This window comes from Equus przewalskii, chromosome 24 (genome assembly GCF_037783145.1).
Source record: "Equus przewalskii isolate Varuska chromosome 24, EquPr2, whole genome shotgun sequence".
NCBI lineage: Eukaryota > Metazoa > Chordata > Mammalia > Perissodactyla > Equidae > Equus > Equus przewalskii.
Window position 1 is genome coordinate 5269215 of NC_091854.1, and position 27015 is coordinate 5296229.

At 39.6% G+C, this 27015-nt stretch overlaps 2 protein-coding genes across 7 annotated transcripts in view; one reads left to right on the forward strand and one right to left on the reverse strand.

Moving 5' to 3' along the window:
- TLCD4 (TLC domain containing 4) overlaps nucleotides 1-13149 on the reverse strand; it is a 102221-nt gene extending 89072 nt beyond the window's left edge. The window contains exons 1-2 of one of the 6 annotated variants that reach the window (XM_070592582.1): nucleotides 12948-13149; nucleotides 11253-11344 (exon numbers count right to left, since the gene is read on the reverse strand). The gene's annotated coding sequence lies outside the window, so the exon portion shown is untranslated. Of the gene's footprint in view, nucleotides 1-3962; nucleotides 4083-5793; nucleotides 6050-9170; nucleotides 9567-11252; nucleotides 11345-11643; nucleotides 11811-12947 lie in introns of those variants that run through there. The other 5 variants (XM_070592580.1, XM_070592585.1, XM_008523049.2 and 2 more) reach the window with 5 other exon arrangements.
- The window catches only part of ALG14 (ALG14 UDP-N-acetylglucosaminyltransferase subunit), a 91414-nt gene continuing 76086 nt past the window's right edge, over nucleotides 11688-27015 (forward strand). Inside the window, exons 1-2 of the mRNA XM_008523046.2 lie at nucleotides 11688-12035; nucleotides 16513-16664. Of these exons, the coding sequence (XP_008521268.1) occupies nucleotides 11900-12035; nucleotides 16513-16664 (288 nt within the window). The 5' untranslated portion in view covers nucleotides 11688-11899. The remainder of the gene's footprint in view (nucleotides 12036-16512; nucleotides 16665-27015) is intronic.

Below are 27015 nucleotides of genomic sequence, written 5' to 3' on the forward strand. Positions count from 1 at the left end.
CTTGGACATGTTTTAATTAAGGTTTCTTCTGAGGTAAACCCATGCAAAGGAATCCAATATAGGTATACCTATATTTGGATAATATAGGTCTAAAACATAAAACAGAGGTCTAAAACATAAAAGAGTTGGTTCTTTCCAAATGCTTCCCCTAAAGTTCACCCATAGAATGAACATGGTCAGCCTTACAAGTTGAGCAAAGGTGAAATTTTTACCAAACATTTGCAATGGCACTACAAGCATCACCAGTTTTCCAGCCCGCAAGTCTTCAGTGCCATTTGCCTGACTTCCTAGGTAATGGTATATGTTTCAAGATCTTGTTAGAAGTGCCCCTTCCCAGGTATCAGTTTTTTCACTAGTTGGAGTAAACACTAAATTGCTATAATAAAGAGATCCCAGAAATCAGTGACATGAAGAAAATGGAAGTTTCTTTCCCTCTCACATAACGATTGGGATTAGACTGAGGGGACACTCAGTTCTATGAGGTCATTCAGGACCCAGACTCCTCCTGCCTTGTTGTTCCACACTCTCCTAGGATGTCTTCCTCATCTTAATAGTTGCAGCTGGCCATAGACATGTCCATAAAGAAGACAGAAAGCAGTCCAAGGCAAGCCATCTTCTTTTAAAAGGGTAAGGCAAAAGTTGTACTCATCACTTCTGCTTATATTCCATTGGCAAGAACTTACCCACATATCATACCTGGCTGCAAAAAAGGATAAGAAATGTAGTTTCCAGCGGAGTGAATGTAGGACCAGAAAGAATAGAATGGATTTTATGGTGACAAACATTAGTCTGCCATGAAAAGTAAAAAAGAAAAGGAAGCCAGGGTTAAGAACCCTTAGAAATACAAAGACCAAAAGGGGATAAATAAGGATTTTGTTTCTTAGAGAGAAAGAGAATGACAGCCTGAAAAAAAAAAAAAGCAAAATCTAGCTGATGGGTACCCAAGTTTCCATTTTATTATTTCCAGTACTTTCCTGAATATATTTTATAAATAAAAGTGTTTTTTTAAAAAACTTTAAGGGAATTAGATAGAGAAAGAAAGACCCAAGAAGAATATCAAGACAGAACAATAGTGATATGAGGAGAATCAGAAGAAAATGGAGCAATGAAAATCAATGAGAGAAAAAAATTTTAATTGCCTGAGAGAAGATAAGAAAGATCAGAAAAAGAAATTCTCCTTGGCCTGGAAAATCTAGAAGTTACTGTTAAATAGTTATGGCAGAAGCTAGATTTCAGTGAATTAAAAAGTGGAAATGAACAAAGAAAAATGAGACAGCAAGCATGGACTAGTCTTTTTTAAGAACACTGACTTTTTAAGAAAGAAGAGATAAGATTGTAACTAGTTACGACTAGTTCCACTTGCATGCGGACTGAGAACCAGCACCCAAGGGCTGAGTTGGGCTATTGGGTCCTAGAACGTAGGGTAATTCACAGTTCTCGCTGTGCAGCATGAGTATAATGTGCGTCTTGACTAGCTAGAAGAACAGAGAACTCTGCATCTTAGGCTGGGAAAGTTTTCCCAAAGTTCAGAACTACGCTTGGATGTGGTGGTTGAATCCTATAGTAACAGGGTCCTGGGGCCTCCAGAGACATTGTCTCTATTCCCACTCCCACAGTCAGTACCTGCCACTTCTGCCTGAGATAGATAGCTTGTTCCCTGGAGCGTCAGGGGACCCAAGCTGGGTGTGAAAATGAAGAAGCACCCAAAGCACCTCAGTCACAGCTGGAATTTGGGCCAACCCTCCCCCTTTAGAATATCAACTGGGGGGGGGGGGCAATAAATCAATAAATCTGGATGGAGAAGAGGGATGCGAATCAGCAATAGTAAAACATAAAGTTTAGGCACTTTTGTTTGCCAGACTAAACTGGAAATATGACCCCCTTCCGTCCCAACCCCCCCAAAAGAAGAATCAATACAGAATCAATAAATTCTAATTAATTAAGGTTCGTGCTGTTTCTTCAAAGTGGCAGAGAAAGCAGCAATCTCCTTTAAGAAAAGAAATGATTTTACAGAGAAAGAATTAGACTGTGCTGTCTCTGAGGAAAACGAACACTTCTTATCGCAGTGTGTGCTTATGTTCTAGGTGACATAGGGATCATTTGGTAGGAAGACAGACTAACAGGAGATTTGCCTTCAACCTTACTCATGAGACTTGAGCCCATTACCCTCCGGAGCCCCAAAGGACTGAGTCCAAAAAAAATAAAAAAGAAAATTCTCATTTAGATGAAGTCTGAGGCACTGTGATCAAGGAAAACAAAAAAATAATGAAAGGATGAAAAACCTCCTTTGGTGGGAAGTGGTTAATATATCTGAAGGATGAGACAAGGCCACCAGGCTGTGAAGTTTGGAAGAAAAAAATACAAGAGGATGGGGAGGAGGCATCAGAAGAATGAAGAGGAAGTTCTCCTTATGAGGCCTAAATCTGAAAGGTCCCTCTCTTGGATGGTTTTTCAGGCCCTTTCAGAAAGGTTATTGGAGAGCCATACAGTGGTGGCTGACAGGGAGGGTTGGCTGAGATAGGGTAAACCTCACATGCCTCACTTATTTGCAAGCTTTATCAGAGAAAAGATCTATTTGTAGGAGCAAGTTGGGTCAGCACTAATGTAACCAAGCTCTCAGACACTCAGATGAGCTTTAGGTCAGTATATTACAGAGGTATCCAGCATGCATAGGACAGTGTCAGTCTAGGGCAAGGCCTGTATCAGTCGATACCTGACTTCTGTAGTGTTGGAAGGGCCATGCTTCTTCCACATGCTTGGGGTCCACCAAGAACATGCTGCCTGGCTACATGTTCAGGAGGACCACCTCTCGACATCTAAAATAAAACTTTGCTCTGTGCTCACCAGAAGGCTTCGGTTTCATGAAATAGCCCTATTGCATTAAAATAGACTGGGAGTGGAAAAACACTCTGGCAAAGGGATAAAAGGTGTGGTTAAAGACTGGAGTGCCATTTTAATGTGGTTGGGCTGTGCTGGCTTGTAGTTTAAAGGAGTTACACTGAGCCAGGCTGATTGAAGGAGGGTTTTATTGATTTTGCTTTTATTTTTTAATGGGAGAGACTTGAGCTTTATCTAGGCTAAGGGTAAAGACACAATGAGAGTCAGTGGTTAAAGACTCAGGAAAGAGAGGGCATAATTGATGGAGGAAACCGACCATAAGAGGTTTGGTTTAGTTTACAGCCTCTTTTCAGAAAGGGAAATTTAGAGATTCTTTTAAATTTCTAAATTAAGACACACTTATTTCACAGTTCCCTAGGTAAATATTAAGTAAGTATTACAAAATGTTAAGACTTTCTCAGAGTAATTTAAATTACCTTTCAACTCACTCCAAAAACAAATATAACGAACAAAGATTCCACTGGAGTATTGGTGTGGAGAAGGGAATCTTAAGTTTGGAAAAAGGCGTAAGTCATCTGAGATTCCTATCAAAAATGTTTATCAGTAGCAGCTGGCCCAGTGGCATAGTAGCTAGGTTTGTGCACTCTGCTTCAGCAGCCCAGGGTTCACAGGTTCGGATCCCAAGCACAGACCTAGCACGCTCATCAGGCCATGCTGTGGCAGCATCCCACAAAATCAAGGATGATTGGCACAGATGTTAGCTCAGTGACAATCTTCCTCAAGCAAAAAGAGGAAGACTGGCAACAGATGTTAGTTCAGGGCCAATCTTCCTCAAAAAAAAAAAGTTTATCGGTAAATTAATAAGCCTGTTTGAGAAGGGATTCACAATGAATAGGGCACCCAATGTTGATGAAAGATGAACAGGATGTTAAATAAGTCATGGAGATGCTGAGAAGAAACCAAGTTAAAAGGCACAGCAAGAGCTATCCACTGTTGTAATGTGTATTCATATTTTACACAAAATTTCCAAGAGAAAATAACACTAATCTTTAAGTAGCACATCTGTAAATTTCATTCTTCTTATCCCCTTCTTCTTAATGTAACATGTTTTCTGCATTAAGTACCTGTGCTGTGTAACATCACTAGCTTCCTGAAGCCATTAGATGGCCTTAGTACATCCACAGGAAGTCACATCAAAGCACCAGCAGCGTTGAGTTAGCATGGTAAAGCTTCAATTTCCTCACCTACAAAATGGGGATAATAGTGGTAAAGTTCATGAGAAGATTGAAAGAGGTCATTGAGAAAGTACATAAATGCTTGCTACCTGGTAGACTGCATGTAGTATTATGTATATGAATTTCACAGGAGGTTTGCCGTGTTTTTTCTTCATATAAAGTCAAGGAATAAGGTATAGTCAGATAAGAGCAAAGACACAATTTGTGTGTTTCTATCAGGGACAAAAGCTCTAGGGCCAGCCCTGGTGGTCTAGTGGTTAATTTCAGCACGCTCCGTTTTGGCAGCCCAAACCTATACCACTTGTCTCTCATGACCATGCTGTGGTGGCAGCCTACATACAAAAACAGGAAGATTGGCAGTGGATGTTAGCTCAGGGTGACTCTTCCTCAGCAAAAAAACAAATATATAAATAAAAAGCTCTATTGCAGCAGACAAAAATTTGAGAAAGATATAAAAAAAGGGCAGATGTACAATAAAGAAGAAGAGACAGTTGATGGATGTGCTAGGCAGAGGCTCTGGGGGAAGGGAGGGTTGGGACAAGGAGAAAATTAATTCAACAGATTTCAAAGACAAGCAGTGTTTAGAGCAGAAATAGAATTGTTTCTTTATTTATAGGTCTAAAACTAAAAATATGGTAACTTTGAATATTAAAGGAGCTAATATTGTGATGTTCAGTAATAAATAGTATATTGTAGTATGATACTTATCATGATAGTCTGGGAATATATTTTTAAATAAGATTTTAATGTCCTGTTAAATTTGGAACTGATAAGACATTTTGGGTGTATAAGGCTAGGGATAGGGATTTATAAACATATCTAGAAGGATGTGTCTGAGATAAACGGACATAAAGTGAGAGAATAAAATTAGCATGTCTAGTAATTTCACTGTAAATTCATCTTAAACAAGGCTTGAATCAAGACTGAGATATACACATATATGTATATGGAGAGAGACACACACACCTATGTCTGTGTATCTATCTATCTAATCTGGTATCCTTTTTTGAATGCACTTGGAGAAAAAGCTAGAAAATGGAAGAGAAATTCATGACTGGCATGTGAAAAAGCCATTTTCAAAATTCTTTTCTTCCTATTTAGTTCTAACTTTATAAATGAAAAGTCAGGCATAGTAAATAATATTATATTTCTACCTTGCTTTCTTTAATATATAGCAGAGTAGCTAGTATAAATATACAACTAATACTTTTAATGATACTGTAGAAGGTAAGAGTGCGAGCTTTTTTTGAATCCTGAATACCAATTCCTGGCTTTGTGACCCAGGGCAAATGATGTGATCTCTCTGTACCTTAATGTCGCCATTTGTAAAATAGGGATCATTATAATGCCTACCTCACAGGGTTGTTGTGAGAATGAGTTAATTCATGTTCTGAGCGCCTGGTATATAGTAAGCACACAGTAAATGCCACTTAAGTATAAAATATTTGCCTTAGCCTTTGAGGGTTAGCATTCAAGGAGTCCTAGGAAGTAGCTTCATCCAGGAAAAGGCTGTGACAAAGCATATATTAGTATATTTCAAAAAGAAAAACAATTCTTGGCTACAACTAAGATTATCTGGGTAGTTCCAGGACAATTTCTGTCACCCATCCTACCCAATCTTCCAGAAGATCTTTGATGGTAAAGCACACAACCATGAGCGCTGTGGGCCACGGTTCTGTTTCTGGCTCAGACTAAGAACTCCCTCCCAGCTTCATCTTACCTTGTCACGGGCAAACATATTGCTGACCAAAGTGGTCTCCCTGGCCCTTCAGGGAGGAAAGCTTCAGGCTTCTTTATCCATTCTCTACTACCCTCATTAGGATTGAAGATTGTTGAACTCTGGTGGGAAGGGGCCTAGCTGCCCAGATCCCTAGCAGCCCGTGCTCCGAGGCAGCCCATGAAAGCGTGGGTTGGGTGGCTTTTCTCTAGGAAGCCCTGTTAAGAGGTGTGCAGTTCACATAGTCAGGCTCATTGTGAAGTCACTCCTTGAGTGTGAACTGGGTCTGTCTTCACACCACACCCCCAGTGCCTAGCCTAGTGTGCAGCACATAATAGGTATTAGTAGAACTGAACTGAAATGTGTTGTGAGCTTGCACTCATCCTTATTTACTTCAATCCCCAGAAGCCTCTCACCTCAGCCATTATTATCCTGATTCTTTTCACCATAGTCAATCGAAAATCCTCCAATCTGACCCAACTCCCATTCCTCACCATCCTTCAAACCTTTTCACAGCACCCTTTGGACCTCCTGATCTGTAACCTACAAACTTCCCTCCTATCTTCAACTTCTTTTGTAATGTCTTCTCTACGTCCCCACATAAGCTGAAGCCTTGCTCTCCCATACTTCCTCAATATATCTTTCAAACGCAGGCCATTCATTTCTCACACCCCCATAGAAGGTGGGGAATGCATCCCTCTTGATCTCTATCACTGCTTCCAAACCATTCCTCCTTCTTTCAAAAACTCCAGCTCCTTTGAAATTCTCGTCATGCAGTTGTACCATCCTGTATCAGTGTCCCCACCAGGAAATAAATGCCACATGCTATATAGTATGATATATTTGAGAGATATATATATCAAATTTGGTTAATTTGTAGATGATTTAATAAAGGGACTATTTACAAATGCATAAATGAGGTAAGGAAGGTACAAGGGATAGTGTAGTAACCCAGGGCTAGTAACAGTAGAATTGTTACCACCCCTAGGCCTGAAGAAACAAGAAAGGGAGCTCTGGGACCTAGATGGAGAGATACACATAGAGAAGGCCATGTTGAAGAGCAGAGATCTTCAGTTCAGGGACCCAGCCTCCCTCCATCAGATCTGATGAGGATCCCCATTGGCCAAACCCAACTAGAACCAGAGAGCAAGGAAACCTGTTGGTTTAATCCATAGGTTTCAGCTCCCATGGCACTGGGTGGAATGTAGAAGTGTAGATCTCAAGGGACAAATGGAAGATATCTAGCTTATACCCAATGCTCTTTTTCGATTCCTGTCATCTTCTGACCTCTTACTCCTTGAAGACTTGAGCTCCTAGCTCATTATCTTCCTCTCTACACCTTAGTGACTTCAGCATCCATGTAGGTGACCCTCTGTAATCTTTTTCATCCATTCCTATAGTCACACACTAAATACTACCAACAGTAATAACACGATGTTGACTTCAAGCATCCCACTATCTGACCACCACCTCTTATCTCTATTGCTCACTGACTCTAATTATTTCATTGCAATTTTCCAACCTTCTTTAGGCTTCCAATCCACTGACCTTACACTCCGCCACTATTCATCCACTGTCCCACCTCCACTCTCCTGTCTTCACTTTACACTATGTCCAGAGGAAATTTCATGGACTTAACTCCCTTGAAAAGAATGTTGTCTCTACAATTTATTCACCTGTCAAAAGTCTAACTCTAGTTAAAGCCAGCTATCTGTCTTTTCCAGTGGGGAAAAAAGACATAATTGTGTGGACTGGTTTCTCTCTACATTTGCTATCACAAGTTTCAAATGGGCATTCTGATCTGCCCAGAATTCCTACACTGATCCTGGTAAGTATGCCAATTACTCTTCAAGAGGATTATTTCATACCTTCTTTCTCCTTGAGCCTCTCATACTCTGCAATCTCAGTATCCACACCCTGATCCGTTCACCACCAATTCTACAAACCTCCCACTATCTGCATCCATATCCCTGCCCTCCATCCTGTTACTGGAGGATAAGGGTCCCTCCTCCTATCAGAGCCCAACCCCTCCAAGTGTGCTCTAAAATTCCAACCTTTTTCATTGTTTGAAGAAATGTGTTCCGGTTCTCCTTCCCTTTCTCTCCTCCATCAATTTTCCTCTACTGGCTCATTTTTAACATCAAATGAATATGTCAAGTAATTCCCATCTTAAAAAATGTCTCCTCGATTCCAAATTCTCCTCCTTTTCTCATCTGATTTATCCATTCCCCTTCAAAGAAAAACTTGATTGTCTACAGAGATTGCTTTTCTTCATCTCCCATTATTTCATTCTGCCTTCCATAACCACCATTCCACGGAAATGTTACTCTTGTTTAGATCCCCAGTGACTAACTGGTTCCCAAGTCACCTGATCCCACCTATCAGCAGCATGTGACATAGCTGATTACACTCCCATTCTCAAATCATTTTCCTTTCTCGGTTTTTGTGGACAACATTCTTTCCTGATTTTAAATTTAAAATAATTTAAACGAAATAAAATTAAAATTCAGTTTCTCAATCACAGTAGCCACATTTCAAGTGCTCAACAGGCATATGTGGATGGTGGACAACACGAACATAAAACAATTCCATCCTTGCAGGAAGTTCTATCGGACAGGACTGAACTAAACTGTCTCCCTAGGTGAGCTCACCCAGTCCCATGGCTTTAAATACCATCTATATGCTGAGTTCTAAATTTATACCTCTAGTTCTGACCCAAGCTTCAGATTTGTACATGAAACTGCCTATCTGATGTAACCATTTTCATGCTAAAAAGGCTATTCAAACTAACATCCAAAATAGAACACTTCATTTTCATCTTCTCCTCCTCTTACTCTACCCACGAAAGCTTTCTTCTCTTCCTGTCTGTCTATTCTTAGCAAATGACACCATCCAACCAGTTTTTAAGCCAAAATTCCGGCAGCCATCTTGATTCCCAATATCTAATCCATCAAAGAGTCTTACCAACTCTATCCATAAAATATATCTCCAATCTACTCTCTTCTCCCTCCACTGTCATCTTCCTAGTCGAAGGTTTTTGTCTGCCTACTGTCCTACTAACAGGTGATTCCCTGCACCTAAATCTAGCACCTAGCAGGTGCTCATTAAATATGTTGAATAAATTAACAAATACAATCTTACTAAATAGTGCAAAATAATCTTAACTTTTAAAATATTCATGAATAATAGATATTTAGCACAGAAACTTTGGGAAACAGATTTTCGAAGATAATAAAAATCACTTCCCAGACTTTACTTACAAATGGTTATGGCTCAATATCATTATTCATTTTGTCAATTATTAACACATTTTTCATGCTTTTCACAGCACTATAATTTACCCCCATGCATCTGTTATTTGCATTGTCAGTGCAACTCACCTCCCCAAGAGACATTTTGGTTGTTGTTTCTTCCCGCTCAGCCTTGCTTTTCCTGATTAATCCTGGAGCTTGTTGACCTCTTGATTATCTATACACTCTGTGCCTGTCACAGCCCAGGACTCAGCTCACCCAGCAGACATTTATTTGTTCAGAAGTTCCCCACTTTGTTCCTGTCCCTGCCTACCACCTAGCTCCTCCCTGCAGTCCTCAGCCTTCTTGTCAGGAACACTAACAGTTTGACCCTAGCCTTGATTCAAAATAACTCAACCAATAACTCCAAACAATGTCTGCTACCCCACCCTCTTTGATTCTCCGTATTTACTGGCAGCCCCTAAATGCTTGATCACACCCATTCATTTCAGCTGCATGACAGGTATGGTCAAATAGATTTTTCCTACAGATACAGGTAATTACACTAGTGAAGGAATGGAGTATGACGAATGCAAGGGCATCTTCTGGGGCCTGGAGCCTAGTAATTATTAATATACCCGACATCTGCATTGGCTGTGTCAGTTTATGAAGCCATCTCAGACACACCATCTTCACAGCAATCCAAACGCTATTATTTGCCTACCCAACACTCACCTCTCCTCCACCCTGCTCCAACTTCCTTCTCTCCAAGAGAATGTCCATTTTGTTCATGACCCACCCTCCATCAAAGGGCAGATACAACAGGTGAGTTGTATGTCATCCTCCACCCTACCCAGCCAGCTTTGAGGTCTCACTCCTTTTATGAATGGGGAAGTGATATGAATATGGCCAGAAGGAGTGAAAGAAAATGTGCTGTGAGGAGTTCTGGAAAAGGTTTCCTCACCCTTAAAACAAGATCCTCAGTGACAAGATCACCTCTTTTTTGGCTCTGGAGATGGCCCTGTCTAGATGTAATTTCTTTTTTTTTTTTTTTTTAAAGATTTTATTATTTTTTTCTCCCCAAACCCCCTGGGTACGTAGTTGTGTATTTTTAGTTGTGGGTCCTTCTAGTTGTGGCATGTGGGATGCCGCCTCAGTATGGCTTGATGAGCGGTGCCATGTCCTCGCCCACGATTGGAACTGGCGAAACCCTGGGCTGCGGAAGTAGAGCGCGAGAACTTAACCACTCAGCCACGGGGCGGCCCCTGGACGTAACTTCTGAGACCACTAACATCTTCTATTAAATATGAGGAGAGAGAGTCTTAGGTTGAAACCATTGCTGAGAACAGCGCAGCGGGAAGATGAAAGGAAACTACAGCCTTTGCAATATTCTTAAGCTCTTTTTCATACTATGCCAGAGGCCCTACAGCTGGACTTCCAACTGCGTATTTGGAAGCCCAGGGGATTCTAATTCCATCAAAATTTGAGAGGCACTGACTTCCAAGGCCACAGCTATAAACCTTCACCACCACTTACTAGGTAAGTAATTTTAGCCAAATTATTTAACTTTTATAGAATCCATTTCTTTATCTGTAAAGAGGGGAATAATATTCATCTTATGGCCTTATCGTAAGGATGTAGGGTTAAGAGGATTTCATGGAACACTGAATACGGGAAGTGCTGTGAGGTCTATTAGCCAGAAAATAATGCCACAAAGTCCCTAAATATTTCCCAAACTTGCCTGCTGATAGAAATTGACACACTGATTAGACAAGCTGATCCCAGGCCTGTCCTCTGGAGATCCTGATTCAGCAGCTCCCTACGGACTTCGAGAGACTGTATTTTTTGAAACACATCCTAGGCTCTGGGGAAGTGTGGTAATCAAGCAAGTTTGAATTTAGCAAGGGAACACACGATGTAAAACTCCTATGCAGCAGGATTTAGGATTTCTGGTTTTTAAATCTAAATCTGTTACTGTTTCACTCAGGCAATGTTTCACCTTTCTGGACCCGTTTACTCATCTGTGTACTCGTCCTATCTAACCTGCAGGTCTACAGCGGACTGAAGGCAAATCACATGTGGGGTGAAACGGCTTCTCTAATCCAGTATTTTCATATTGCTGCAATGTGCATTAAGTAGATACAAAAATAAGCAAATTAGGGTTGGCAGAGACGTTGGCTTTAATGGTAAAATTAACGGAAATGATGAATGGTAGGACGATGCCTTCTCTACCTTGAGCCACTGAGCTTCCACTCCTCTCAGGATCATGGCATGACTTGAGGTGATGACCCTCAGCTACTCTGGTCACACTGTTGTGAAAACACCTAGAAAAGTTAAAAATATGAGTGTTGGGAAAGAGGAGATTTGGATGAGGGCCCTAAATTCACTTTTTGGACCAAGGTATGTTTTACTGGCAAACACTTTCAGTAATGTCTGCATGTGCAACAGAAACATTTCCCTCGACGCTCTAAAAAGAAAAAAAGAAAAGAAGAGAAAGACGACGCGGGCCATCGGCCTCAAGTGGAGTTCACGAAGTTGGGAGCGCTGAGAGACACCTAACTTGGGAGCTCCGGGGCCCGTAGGGCGCACAGGACGCCCGATGTCGTCACAGGCGGAAACCAACCTCCTCCAGCCCTTCACTTGCCCAACGTCACCTTACGCTTGAACGACGGCCGCGCAGAGGCCGGCGGGCCCGCCCCCAAGGTCCTGAGAGCCCGGACTTCCGCCTCAGGCCCCGAACTCCTCCCTGCGCAAGCCAGCCCAGCCCAGCAAGAGGCTCCACGCGCCGAGTCTGAGTCTCCTCAGCGCCCGTAGTTCTTGAACTTTGACCGCCCTCAGAGCCGGCGCTAGGGGATGGCACGCATGCGTCGTTCCTTTCAATGGCTGGCGCCCTCATCCTAGCCGCGGCGGGGGGAGCGGTGGCGGTGTTCCTGGCCCTGCGGCTATGGGCAGTGCTTCATTCGCGGGTCTCTGGGCCCCGGGAGTCTCTCAGTCTCCTAGTGGTCGCTGGGTCCGGTAAGTGTCAGGGCTGTGACTGTCGGGCTTGGGTCGGTCACTACAAACCCCAGAGTACACCGCGACGCTCTTCGCTGGTCTCCTTAGAGCTTTTTGGAGAATTGCATGCTGAGATTTGTAGTTTCTCTGCGTTATCGGAACCGGTCAGTCCAGCCGGGGCAAAGTGCTGGTCGGCTGACGCGGCGCAGCCGTCATTAATGCCAAATGAGTAACTTAGACTTGTCTTTAATTAAGCTTCTCTGTAGCGTGTATTTTCCTAACAAATTATTAGTGAACAGAGGGGACGCAGAGCCTTTTGATGCTTACATGCAATTTCCCTGAATAAAAATGGCTCTTTTGCATTATTAATCTGGGCATCTTGAATTTAGTTTAGGAATCGCGGATACTACATGATAAATGAGGCAAAGTGAATTGTCACGTTTATAAATATACAAAATCCCTGAGGATAGAAACAGTTATCTATTGACGTGGAACAATGCTTCAAGATAGTGTGTCAGAGTACAAACAACAAGCTGCCCTATTAGGTAATACACTCTAAACAGACACAGCTCACCAGCTCTGTAGGCGCTTACAATTTAAATGGACGTTTCTGACAGAGATATACAAATACATGCTGCGTAGATTTAGAAATTCCAAGAGATTGCATCCAGATAGAAGAATATTTGTAGGATGAGAAACGTTCTAAACTTATGTTCAAGGATAATTCGTTACTTTGTTCACTTAATATATTTTGGGCCATGGGGGAGGCCAGGCAATATGGGAAGCTTTAGAAATAACAAAACTGACTGATACATCTTGCTGTGGAGTGCTGACTGCGTCCAAAACAGTGTGAAAAGTGAGAGGGTACAGCAGTGAATGAAATGGAGGATATAGAAAAAGTAGCAGAAAACAAAAACCGAAATGGGTACTTACCACACTGAGAGAAGTGCTATAATCTGGGAAATACAAACTGCTATGGAAGTCTTCAGGAAGGGCACCACTTTGTCTGAACTTGAGACAAGAAACTTCCTGGAAGAAGTGATGTCTAAACTGAGACTTGAAGGATGACAAAGAACTGGTCAGACAAAGAGGATCTGGGGCTTTGAGGGCTGGGAGGATGTGGAAAGAAGGCCATAGCACTTGGAATGGCCAGAGATGAGAGGGCATTATTGCATTGAGTTCAATGTGGGGAGGTAAACCCAGTCCAGATCCTAAAGGGCGTTTTAATCTATTGGCATTACTCCACTGCTTCATACCACGTAAGGGTTAGGACCACAGGCCTCTAGATTGACGTAACGCTGGAGTTGGATCACATCTCTGCCACTTAGTAACTTGGTGATCTTGGGCATATTAGTTAACGTCACTGAGCTTTCTGTTTCCACCTCGAAAAACGTGGGATGAGAAGAGATTAAATGTGGTAGTATTTAAAGTGTTTAGTGAAGTGCCTGGCAGATAGTAAGCATTTAATAAATGGTGACTAATGTTAGTCCTGGTAGCAAAGGGATCTTTTAAAGTACTATTGAATGCAGAGTGTTAAATCCAAGCTTTCACAAAGATCATTCAGCCTGCATTGTCAAGAGAATGTTTTGACAAAGACTGAGGTAGGAAGACATGTAAGTCTTTTGAATAATTCCAGTGACGGATGATGACAGCCTGACTACAGTGATAGATGTGGGGATGGAGAGAAGTATATACATTTAAATGAGATTTAGGAGGTAAAAAATCACAGGACTTGTGGATTGAAAGTGAGGGGTGAGGGAAGGAGGAGCTCAAGAATGATGTCCAGGTTTCTGTCTTGAACAAATGGTTGGATGGATGGTAGAGCCATTCACTTGACAGAATTAGGTTTGGTGCAGTGGGAACCAAAATTAGGATTGATAATTCGTCTGGAAAGTGGTGCCCTCTGTCATTCAAACCACTCAGGGGAGGGAGAGGTCAAAAACCTCAAAGAATCATCCAAGTCAAAGAAAGACTTGTAATCAGTAAACAGTTTAATAGTTCATGCCCAGAAGTTTGGAGGAGGGAGAAGGCATTTTCAATGTTTACCTGGACTACTAAAAAGCATTTAATCCTTAGATACCATAAAATAGTATTAATCAACCACTCATATTCAAAGAACATCGGTCAGAATTACTGCTTCTCTTTGAAACACTATATGATCTCCTTAGGCAAATTTTAGATTTAATATCGAGCACTCATCTATCCATCCATTCGATAATAGGAATGCCTCCTATTTTGTAGGCACTGGAGATACAGCAGGAACAAAATGAACAAAAATCCCTGTCATCATGGTGCTTGCCTTCTAGTTGCATAAGGTTGGAGGGAGACAAAAACAAAAGAAATAAAAAGACAGCGTAGTAGATTGTATGGTGATAAAGGACTGTGAAATAGAGAAAAGGAGTTGCATTTTAGACAGAATTGAGAGGAATCTTCCCTAGGGAGCTATCCAACAGCAAGAGGCCAGAGTTGCTGGAGTAGACTGAGTAAGAGGGGGAAGAAGCAGATGAGGCCCAAGAGGGAACAGAGTAAGGGGTCGGATTACAAGAGGCCTTTATTCCGTATGAGAAGGGAAGCCATTGGAGGGTTTGAGCAGAGGTAAATAATTAACGAAGTATTGAATAATTAATAAATAATCAACTCTTTTTAATAGGATCCCACTGATGCTGTGTTGAGAATAGACTTAAGTGGACAGTTGAATAGACAAATGGAGCTGGGGGAACAGACCAGGAAGCCATGGTCATAATCCATGTGAGAGTGATGTGGCTTGAAGCAGGGGGGTAGCAAAGGAGGTGGTGAGAAGTGTTTTCATTCTGGGTATATTTTAAGGTACAACTGAGAAGATTTCGTTCCCAGAGAATATATCTTATTAAAGAGTAAAATGGAAGACAAAGCCCATCATTTTAATGACTTTCTTCAGTGGCAAGGTGAAATTTTCAAAGAATGTATTCAGTGAGGATTTCCTTTAAAAAAAAAAGACTTAAAGCAGGTGTAATGAAGTTTTAATTGCAGTGAAAGATGTTGTGGATATTAGGTTTTTATCCTTAATTGTTCCAGCTGTGAAAACAAGTACCTACTTTGCAAACCACCACAGTTTTTCAAGGCTAAAAGCAAAAGTACTAAAATGAGTATAAATCAGCTGGGTAAATTACTTGCCCCAGCCAAGAAGATGGGTGATAAGTTATAAAGTTAAAGTTTGATTCTAATTCCGGGAACTCACACTTAAGCTATGCCAATTTTATTTCTATATGTAATTCCTTCTGGAATCCAGAGAGTAATCCTTCCCTTTCCACTGTAAGAGAATATATGCATTGGGAGAAAACACATGCTTAAGTTGTTTGATCATCTTTCTATATGTTCACTTTATCACTTTTGAAAGCACTTTCTTACAACAATAATGGAGGTGGGGGGCGGGGAGCTTTGTAGGTAGGGGGGACAGTGTGACCAGAGGCAAGGAGGAGGTCACAAATAAGATGGATACAGAGGATTTTAAGGACATCAGCTTGGCTGAGGCTGGGAGATTGTGAAGTGAAACTGGATAGGTATGATACGGCTCGTTGATAAGGAATTTGATTGTTTTGCTTAAATAGTATATAGTTAATGTTATAGGTAGATGTTCTTTGGAGTTTTTTCCATGAAGGAAACGTCAGTGAACACAGTTGATTTTTAAATGCATAGTTTTGAAATTAAAGTTAAAATTTGGAGACTGTACAGTTTCAAAAATTGAAGATACAGTTGTTTGATGAAACTGGTCAATACGTATTTGCAAACCTGCGGTGTGCTAAGACTTCTGTTAGGAGCAGGGGTTATGGTGGTGAACAGAAGTCTTCCTTAGGAAGTCCTGAGCCCTGCAGTAAGTACTCATACATCCCTGCTGTTGCTTCTCAATGCAGACACCTTCAGTGACTGTCTTCCAATTTTTCACCCTACTGTCCTGACCTTATTTCACCCTCCTCCTTCTTACCAGTATTCGCCTCTTCCCTTCAACAAACATCTCAGATCTTGCCATCTCATGTCCTGGTAATCCTGCCCCTGCCCAATGGCCTCCCTGCTCCTGTCTGTCCGTTAGCTTCACCTTTCAAGTCGTCTCAGTGTTTACCAAGGATCTCCCCTACTCTTATGCAGTGATTTTTCATAACCATTTGCTTAACCACTCCCTCTGTGTTTAAATTTTTCTTGCTGTCTTGCATGGCTCTTTATGTATCTGTGTGTGTCTTGCCCCTCTCCCACCAGGTTTTTGATAACAGGAACTGTGTCTTACACTTCTGTGTACTTTCCTAAGCACCTACTGCTAGTCGTATAATACTGCTAGTATTTTTATACATTTATTATCTTCTTCCCTCATGTAAAAGTAGTATTTATACAAGGTCATAGACTGTTGTTTCCATATGTTCCTTCCGTCTTTTAAGAAGTACACAAAACATAACGTTAGTATAACATAGTCAAATGGATATGTCCGTTGCGGGTTTCTTAATCTTAGGTCTTCTGATATTTTTTCCAGGTGGGCATACCACTGAGATCCTGAGGCTGCTTGAGAGCTTGTCTAATGCTTACTCTCCTAGACACTATGTCATTGCTGACACTGATGAAATGAGTGCCCATAAAATAAATTCTTTTGAACTAAATCGAGCTGATAGAGACCCCAGTACCACGGTAAGTGATAGTTTCTATTTCTAACAAAGTTACAAGTTGTGTATTGAGTTTAATTATCTCTGGAAACAATATCGTGGCACTTTAGTACCCTGATCACACAAGGCAGTCTCAATGTTTATGGCTGATGAAATATATCAAAAGGAATTCTTTCTGTAAAATTTCTTTAAAATAAAGAATTTCTTTAAAATAAATCTTGAAATAAAAATGGTTGCTTAAATTTATTATATTCTCTTTTATTCTTTGAAATAGAGGAAATTGTTTTTCAGTTAATTCCAACTGTGAAAATTGTTTTATTTATACTTACATACATAAAGCATGCAGTTCATGTGGTTATTGGCGCTTCATTAAAGTTCTTTATCAATGTATTGCATTTATTGATAATTTGATTTATCTATGACTACTTACTCTGCAAATCAGATTTGTATCTGCCTTTAAAATTACTTCTCTGCTCCTGGTTGCTCAGTTCATTTTAATGTTTTATTCAGAATTTGGGGTAAAAGAACAAAGTGAAAGTACTTCTTTATCAAGGAAGAAAACTAGAGCTATTCCTTCTGTAGGTCATCTCCGTCCATCTCTTTCACTGGTACCTGCCAAGCCATGGGCTGCAATAGGTCACTCACGACTGAACTCCAGCTCAGACCATTCAAAGTGATTCTCTGGGCTTTTTGGACTTGGAGACCCAGAGAATGGAGGCAGTCTTTTTTCAGGGGCAAACTCTGTAAAAGATAAAACTTAGGAGCTACTGGCAGTCGTGTTTTCACCTAGTGGATAAAGACAGACTACAGATAGAGAAAAGAATGAAGTTAATATGCAGGAAGAATAAAGTGAGAAAACAGATGGCGAGCCCTGCCTTCAGACACTCCCGAGGCCCAGCTGCATCTGTGGGTCCTGGCTTGGTGGTTCTTATCTTCTTGGAAATCAGGATCCACTAATATAACTCCTCTCCCACTTCACCCTCACTCCCCCTCCTGCTTCCCACCCCAGACCATTTTTAAGCTTGTTTTAGTTGAGTTCTGGTCACTTGTAAACATGATCCCTAACTAAAACACCATTAAAATGTATTCTTGGAGAATCCGTGTCAAACAAGATCAGAATCTGCCTGCTGTTATTTAGTCATAGCAAAAGGTATGGTATGTTTTTTCTGTGTGGGAGATGAGCCAAAATGCTTCATTTCTGTTTTAGGCATCAATACTGTATTAGTTGCCTAGGCCTGCTGTAACCAAGTACCACAAACTGGATGGCTTCAAACAACAGAAATTTATTCTCTCTCAATTCTGGAGGCTAGAAGTCCAAAATCAAGTGTCAGCAGGGCCTTGTTCTCTCTGAAGCCTTAGGGGGTTTTTCCTTGCCTCTTCCTGGCTTCTTATGGTTGCCAGCAGTCCTTGGCCTTCCTTGGCTTGTAGCAGCATCATTCCAGTCTCTGCCTCTGTTGTCACAGGGCCATTCCCATGTCTGTGTCTTCACATGCCCTTCTTATAAGGACACCAGTCATTGGATTTAGGGCCCACCTTGGTCCAGTGTGACCGTATCTTAACTTGATTACATCTGCAAGACCCTATTTCCAAATAAAGTCACATTCAAAGATTCTAGCATTTTTGAAGGGCACTTTTCATCCCTGTGTGCCAGTAATTGACTTTTTCAATAATGTGTGAGACAGATAATGGTATCCCCGCTTTACAAATGAGAGAAATGAGACTCAGAGTCGTAAATAACTCGGTCAAGTTCCCTCCAAATATGTAGCACTTACCTACACGTGTCTTCTCCAGTGCCCCTGCTTTGTCCACACGGGGCACTCTGCCTCTTGTGATCCTTTTCCAACTCAAAGTACTGAGTGAGAGAACAGTGCCTTAGGAATTCTTATCTAAGCCATCAGAGAATAATAATATTATTTAATCTCTTATAAAAAGTATTATAATGTAGCAGACTACTTAAAAAAATGTAAAGATCAAGTAATTACAAAATTCTTACTGTTTTCAGCCTAAGGAACAGGTATCTTTGTTTTTACCCAATTATTAGTGTGCATATTCTTTTCTTCTTTCCAAGGTGGCATCCACTTTGGAGCCTCCAGTTTTAATTTAGCGTACATATTGTATATTTCCCTCCAGGTCTATCATCATACGTACTGTTTATTTGCTGAATTATTTCATGGTTTAGTGAAACGTTTGGAAGATTGTTCTATACTGTGGATCGATGATGCTTTAGAACCCAGTAAGTTGGGTTTGATTCACTTTAGTAAGAAAGCCAAAGATTTTGGATTTTTTTAAATGCCGTTATTTTTCCCTGCTGTTGAAGTGGCACCGCAGTGTAGGACTGAGTGTCTCTGTTAAGACTTCCTTCTTCCATCAATTAATTTACTGCTGGAGCAACACAATCCTCGTTAGAGAAGAACGCTGTCGCATTCCTGAAGAGTCTCTACTCATAAATCTGAAGCTGGGAAGAGTTTCTGCAGAGATGCAGAGGAGAGCCACTGAGGGCGGTAGCATGAACATGCCTGTTGTCCTGCTGGCTACCCCTTTGTGCCACACTTGGAGGAGAGGAGGCAGGGTGGAGAGACACCTTCCCACTGAGCTTTGTTAAAGGGAAGAATCCACTTATTCCTCTCTTTCTACACCACAGTTTCAGGGAGTTGTCCCTGCAGCCTCCCTGACAGCTATCCCTTCTACCTTCCATGGAGCTCACTAGACTGGGGAAAGGAGGAATCCTGCTGAAAAAATCAGTAGTAATCAATACATTTGCTGGCAGAGCCCTTATCAGCCAAGAATACTGAACAATCTAGATCTGTACTTTCTAGTACAGTAGCCACCAGTACTGGCCCAGCACCACTCACTGAGTTGTCCTTTTCCTACTGATCTGCAGTGCTACCACTGTGACATTAAGTTTCTATGTATGTATATCTCTATATCGAGCTTTCTTCTTTGTTAACTGGTTCATTTGTCTGTCCCTGAGCTAATATCAAGCTTCCTTAGTCTTACTCTTCAGAAGTGTCTTAATTGCTCTTTGTTTTTCACATAGGTTTTTGAAGTAGTTTTGACAAGTTCACAAAGAACCCTGTTGGAATTTTATTTGAATTGAGTTGAATCAATACATCAGTTTGAGGAGAACTTACATCTGTAAGTTTCCAGGAACATCATCTCTTTCTCCATTATTTAGATCTCCTCTAATGCTTTTCAGTAACATTTCTAATTTTCTTTATAAGAGTCTTGCCTGTCTTTTCTTGTTTTTATTTCTAGGTACCTGTGTTGTTTTATTATAGTTGTAAGTGATGTATCTTTTAGTGATATTTCTTGTGTTGTGGTATATGGAAATATAATTGATTTTTGTATAATGATCTTATAAGAACCACTTTGCTACATTCTAATTAATCCTAATATTTTGTACACTTTTGTGTTATCTATGAAGATAATCTCATCATCTGCAAATAGTAACAATTATGATTCTTTCTAATCCTTACACTTTTTATTTCTTTTTCTAATTTTGTTGTTAGAACTTCCAGAACAATAATGAATATGAAGCAGTGTACTGGTCATCCTTGCATTATTTCTGACTTTAAAAATCTGCCAAGATGGGGCCGACCCAATGGCATAGTGGTTAAATTCACATGCTCCACTTCAGTGGCCCCAGGTTCGCATCCCAGGCTTGGCCCTACACCTCTCATCAAGCCATACTGCAGTGGCATCCCACATACAAAATAGAGGAAGATTGGTACAGATGTTAGCTCAGGGCAAATATTCCTCACCAAAAAAGAAGAAAAAATTGCTGAAAGCTTTATTTTAAATCATATTTTGTTGTTGATTTTTATCAATGTCTTTTCTATATCTGAGATTATCATGTAGTTTTTCTAATTTTGTCTGTTTATGTAGGCAGTTACATGGCATGAACTATTCTTGAATTCCTAGAATAAACTCAGTTTGTTCATAGTATGTTATTTTTTAATGTATTGCTGGATTTTGTTTGCGAACATAGTGTTTAGGATTTTTTCATTTATGTTCATGAGCGAGATTACCCTGTACTTTTCCTTTCTCATGCTGTTCTATAGTTTGGGTATCAAGGTTACACTAATCTCTATGTGAGTAGAGTGTACACATTTTGTTCTTGGGATGAATTTGTGTAAATATGGAATTAATTTTTAAGTTTTGTAGAACTTGTCTATAAAACCACCTGGCCCTGATGTGTTCTTTTTCTTGTGGTTATAGGACTCTTCAGGCTTTTTGTTTCTTCCTAAGTCAGTGTTGCTAAAATATTTTTCTAGGAATATGTCCATTTTTTGTAAGTTTGCAAATGTATTAGCATAAATATTTTCATAATATTCTGTTGTCATTTTTGTAGTCTGTGCTGTAGTGTTTGCATGGTATATCTTTCTCTAGCTCTTTATTTTTACTTTTTGGTGTGTCATTGTGTTTAGGTGTGTCTTTTATGAAGGACATACAGCACAATTTTTAAAATTCAAAACTGAGAATCATTGTCTTTGTAACTAGCGTGTTTGGTACATGTACATTTATTATGATTACTAATGTATTAGATTTAGTTTTGATATTTTATTTGATTCTTTCTGCTTACCATACTTTTTCTTTGAATCTTTTTTTCCCTCTTTTTCTGTTTTCTGTTTGGATTAATTGAATTTTCTTTATTGTCCCTTTTTTCCTTCTCCTGGAGTGGAAATTATTCTACTCTCTTAGACATTATCTTTAAATTCGTAACATGGATAGCTAATTTAAAGTTAAAAACTTAATATCTCTGTCCTCCTGAAAACCAAGGCTTTTAGAATGTTTTAACTGTGAGCACCTCCTCCCACCTTATGTATTATTGTTAAGTATTTTGGTTCTACCTTGTTTTTATACCGCTCAAATTACTTAGTACTATTATTATTTTATACAGTCATTGCTTTTTTAGGTTTATATAGCATTTTGTTTGCTTACCAATGCTTATCCAGTGTGTTTCTTCCAAAAGTCTATCTTTTATTAATTCTTTCATGGAAGGTCTCTAAGTGCTATATTCATTCTGCATTTTTTGTTTGCCTGAAAATGTTTTTTGGTTTTCCCCTTCCTTTGATTGCATTTTGCATTTAGAATTCTAGGTTAATTTTTTCTTCATAACTATGAATTTAGCATTCATTCGTTTATTTAACAAGTCTTTATTGAATACCCACTGAATGCTAGTGATACAGTAGTGAATAAAACATACAAAAATCTCTGCCCTTATAATGCCTACATTCCAATGGGGGGATAATAAACAAGATAATTAAGTACAGTGTATAATGTGTTAGTAATAAATGCTAAGGAGAGGAATAAGACAGGGAAAGGGAATAGGGTGTATTAGGAGTTGAAGGGAGGTTTCAATTTTAGGTAGCATGGCCAGGAAAGGTGGCATTTGAACAAAGACATGAGCGAGGTGAGGTATAAAGCCATCTGGGGAAAAAGAATTCTTGGGGAGGAAGCAATAACTGCAAAGAGGGCCTTGACGTGGGGCTGTGCCTGGCATGTTTGTGAAATAGCAAGGATGTCAGTGTGGCCAAAGTGAAGTAAGCAAGGGAGAGCTGAGTAGGTTATGAGGCCATGGAGGTCAAGGTGGGGATGTTGGACTCAGATTTTTTTTTTCATTAAGGTCATACTAGTTTATAACATTGTGAAATTTCAGTTGTGCATTTTTCTTTGTCAGTCACCATGTAAATGTTCCCTTTTACCCCTTACGCCCACTCTCCAACCCCTTCCCCTCTGGTAACCACCAATCTGTTCTCTTTGTCCATGTGTTAGTGTATCTTCCACATCTGAGTAAAATCATATGGTGTTTGTCTTTCTCCGTCTGGCTTATTTCACTTAACATAATACCCTCAAGGTCCATCCATGTTGTTGTGAATAGGATGATTTTGTCTTTTGTTATGGCTGAGTAGTATTCCTTTGTATATCTTTATCCCTTCATCAGTGGGCACTTGGGTTGCTTCCACATCTTGGCTGTTGTGAATTATGCTGCAGTGAACATAAGGGTATGTAAGTGTCTTTGAACTGTTGATTTCAAGTTCTTTGGGTAAATACCCAGTAGTGGGATAGCTGGGTTGTATGGTATTTCTATTTTTAATTTTTTGAGAAATCTCCATACTGTTTTTCATAGTGGCTGCACCAGTTTGCATTCCTACCAGCAGTGTATGAGGGTTCCCTTTGCTCCAGCAGTTGTTATTTTTTGTCTTGGTGATTATAGCCAATCTAACCAATGTAAGGTGATATCTCTGTGTAATTTTGATTTGTGTTTCCCTGATGATTAGTGATGTTGAACATCTTTTCATGTGCCTGTTGGCCATCTGTATATCTTCTTTGGGAAAATGTCTGTTCAGATCCTCTGCCCATTTTTGATCAAGTTGTTTGTTTTTGTTGTTGAGTTGTGTGAGTTTTTTATATATTTTAGAGATTAATCCCTTGTCAGATATGTGATTTGCAAATATTTTCTCTCAGTTGGTGGGCTGTCTTTTCGTTTTGTTCCTGGTTTTCTTTGCCTTGCAGAAGCTCTTCAGTCTGATCAAGTCCCAATTATTTATTTTTTCTTTTGTTTCCCTTGCCCAAGTAGACATGGTATTTGAAAAGATCCTTCTAAGACTGATGTCAAAGAGTACCCTACATATAGGACTTTTATGGTTTCACGTCTTACCTTTAAGTCTTTCCTCCATTTTGGGTTAATTTTTGTGTACAGCGAAAGATAATGGTCTACTTTCATTCTTTTGCATGTGGCTGTCCAGTTTTCCCAACACCATTTATTGAAGAGACTGTCCTTTATCCATTGTATGTTCTTAGCTCCTTTGTCGCAGATTAGCTGTCCGTAGATGTGTGGTTTTATTTCTGGGCTTTCGATTGTGTTCCATTGATCTGTGTGTCTGTTTTTGTATCGGTGCCATGCTGTTTTGATTACTATAGCTTTGTAGTGTATTTTGAAGTCAGGGATTGTGATGCCTCCAGGTTTGTTCTTTTGTTCTTAGGATGGCTTTAGCTATTTGAGGTCTTTTGTTGCCCCATATGAATTTTAGGATTCTTTGTTCTATTTCTGTGAAGAGTGTCATTGAGATTCTGATTGGGATTGCATTGAATCTGTAGATTCCTTTGGGTAGTATGGACATTTTAGCTATATTTAGTCTTCTAATTCATGTGTGCAGAATATCTTTCCATGTGTTTATGTCATCATTGATTTCTTTCAATAATGTCTTATAGTTTTCATTGTGTAGGTCTTTCGCCTCCTTGGTTAAATTTATTCCTTGATATTTTATTCTTTTTGTTGCGAATGTAAATGGGATTGTATTCTTGACTTCTCTTTCTGTTAGTTTGTTAGTAGAGTATAGACATAACAACTGATTTTTGTAAGTTGATTTTGTACCCTGCAACTTTGCTGTAGTTGGTGATTATTTCTAATAGTTTTCTGATGGCTTCTTTAGGGTTTTCTATATATAAAATCATGTCGTGTGCAAACAGTGAGAGTTTCACTTCTTCATTGCCAATTTGGGTACCCTTTCTTTCTTTTTCTTGCCTAATTGCTCTGGCCAAAACCTCCAGTACTATGTTGAATAAGAGTGGTAAGAGTGGGCTCCCTTGTCTTGTTCCTGTTCTCAGAGGGATGGCTTTCAGTTTTTCCCTGTTGACTATGATGTTGGTTGTGGGTTTGTCATATATGGCCCTTATTATGTTGAGGCACTTTCCCTGTATACCCATTTTATTGAGATTTTTTATCATAAATGGATACTGGATCTTGTCAAATGCTTTCTCTATGTCTATTGAGATGATCATGGATTTTTATTCCTCATTTTGTTAATGTGGTGTATCACATTGATTGATTTGTGGTTGTTGAACCATCCCTGCATCCGTGGTATAAATCCCACTAGATCATGGTATGTGATCCTTTTAATGTATTGCTGTATTCAGTTTGCCAATATTTTGCTGAAGATTTTTGCATCTATGTTCATCAGTGATATTGGCCTGTAATTTTCCTTCTTTATGTTGTCATTGTCTGGCTTTGGGATCAGGATGATGTTGACCTTGTAAAATGTGTTAGGAAGTATTCCGTCTTCAACTTTTCAGAATAGTTTGAGAAGGATAGGTATTAAATCTTCTTTGAATGTTTGGTAGAATTCTCCAGAGAATCCATCTGGTGCTGGACTTTTATTTCTGGGGAGGTTTTTGATTACTGTTTCAATCTCTTCACTTGTGATTGGTCTATTCAGATTCTCTTATTTCTTCTGGATTCAGTTTTGGGAGGTTGTATGAGTCTAAAAATTTATCCATTTCTTCTAGATTGTCCAATTTTTGGCATGTAGTTTTTCATAGTATTCTCTTAGTATCTGTTGTTATTTCTCCTCTTTCATTTCTAATTTTGTTATTTGAGCTTTCTCTCTTTTCTTCTTAGTGAGTCTGGCTAACAGTATCTCAATATTGTTTATCTTCTCAAAGAACCAGCTGTTAGTTTCATTTATCCTTTCTACTGTTTTTTGTTTGTTTGTTTCAATATCATTTATTTCTGCTCTAATTTTTATTATTTCCCTCCTTCTGCTGACTTTGGGCTTTGTTTGTTCTTCTTTTTCTAAGTCTGTTAGGTGTAGTTTAAGATTGCTTACTTGAGATTTTTCTTGTTTGTTAAGATGGGCCTGTATTGCTATGAATTTCCCTCTTAAGACTGCTTTTGCTGCATCCAATATGAATTGGTATGGTGTGTTTTCATTTTCACTTGTCTCCAGATATTTTTTGAGTTCTCTAATTTCTTCAGTGGTCTGTTGGTTGTTCAGTAACATGTTGTTTAGTCTTCACATATTTGTCATTTTCCCAGTTTTTTTCTTGTAGTTGATTTCTAGTTTCATATCATTATGGTTGGAAAAGATGCTTGATATGATTTCAGTCTTCTTAAATTTTTAAGACTTGCCTTATTTCCCAACATGTGGTTTATCTTTGAGAACGTTCCATGTGCACTTGAGAAGAATGTGTATTCTGCTGTTTTTAGATAGATTGTTCTATATATATATATTTAGTAAGTTAATCCCATCTAGTTTTTCTTTTAATTCCACTAGTTCCTTGTTGGCTTTCTGTCTAGATGATCTATCCATTGATGTAAGTCAGGTTTTAAGGTCCCCTACTATCATTGTGTTGCTGTTAATATCTCCTTTTAGGTTTGTTAATAGTTGCTTTAGGTAGTTTGGTGCTCCTGTGTTAGGTGCATAGATATTTGTAAGTGTTATGTCTTCTTGATGGAGTGTCCCTTTTATCATTATGTACTGCCCCTCCTGGTCTCTCATTACCTTTTTATCTTGAAGTCTACTTTGTTTGATATAAGTATGACAACACTCACTTTCTTTTTTTTTTTTTTTTTTATTAATTTTATGATAGATTACAGCCTTGTGAGATTTCAGTTGTACATTTTTGTTAGTCATGTTGTGGGTACACCACTTCCCCCTTTGTGCCCTCCCCCCACCCCCCCTTTCCCTGGTAACCACCGATCAGATCTCCTTGTCAATATACTAACTTCCACCTATGAGTGGAGTCATATAGAGTTCATCTTTCTCTGACTGGCTTATTTCGCTTAACATAATACTCTCAAGGTCCATCCACGTTGCTGTGAATGGGCCAATTTTGTCTTTTTTTATGGCTGAGTAGTATTCCATTGTGTATATATACCACATCTTCTTTATCCAATCATCAGTTTCTGGGCATGTAGGTTGGTTCCACGTCTTGGCTATTGTAAATAATGCTGCGATGAACATAGGGGTGCAAGGGACTCTTGGGATTTCTGATTTCAGGTTCTTAGGATAGATACCCAGTAATGGGATGGCTGGGTCATAGGGTATTTCAATTTTTAACTTTTTGAGAAATCTCCATACTGTTTTCCATAGTGGCTGTACCAGTTTGCATTCCCACCAACAGTGTATGAGGGTTCCTTTTTCTCCACAACCTCTCCAACATTTGTCGCTCTTGGTTTTGGATGTTTTTGCCAATCTAACGGGTGTAAGGTGATATCTTAGTGTAGTTTTGATTTGCATTTCCCTGATGATTAGCGATGATGAACATCTTTTCATGTGTCTATTGGCCATATTCATATCTTCTTTTGAGAAATGTCTGTTCATGTCCTCTGCCCATTTTTTGATCAGGTTGTTTGTTTTTTTGTTGTTGAGCCATGTGAGTTCTTTGTATATTATGGAGATTAACCCTTTGTCGGATAAGTGGCTTGTAAATATTTTTTCCCAATTAGTGGGCTGTTTTCTTGTTTCAATCCTGTTTTCCCTTGCCTTGAAGAAGCTCTTTAGTCTGATGAAGTCCCATTTGTTTATTCTTTCTATTGTTTCCCTCAACTGAGGAGTTATAGTGTCTGAAAAGATTCTTTTGAAACTGATGTC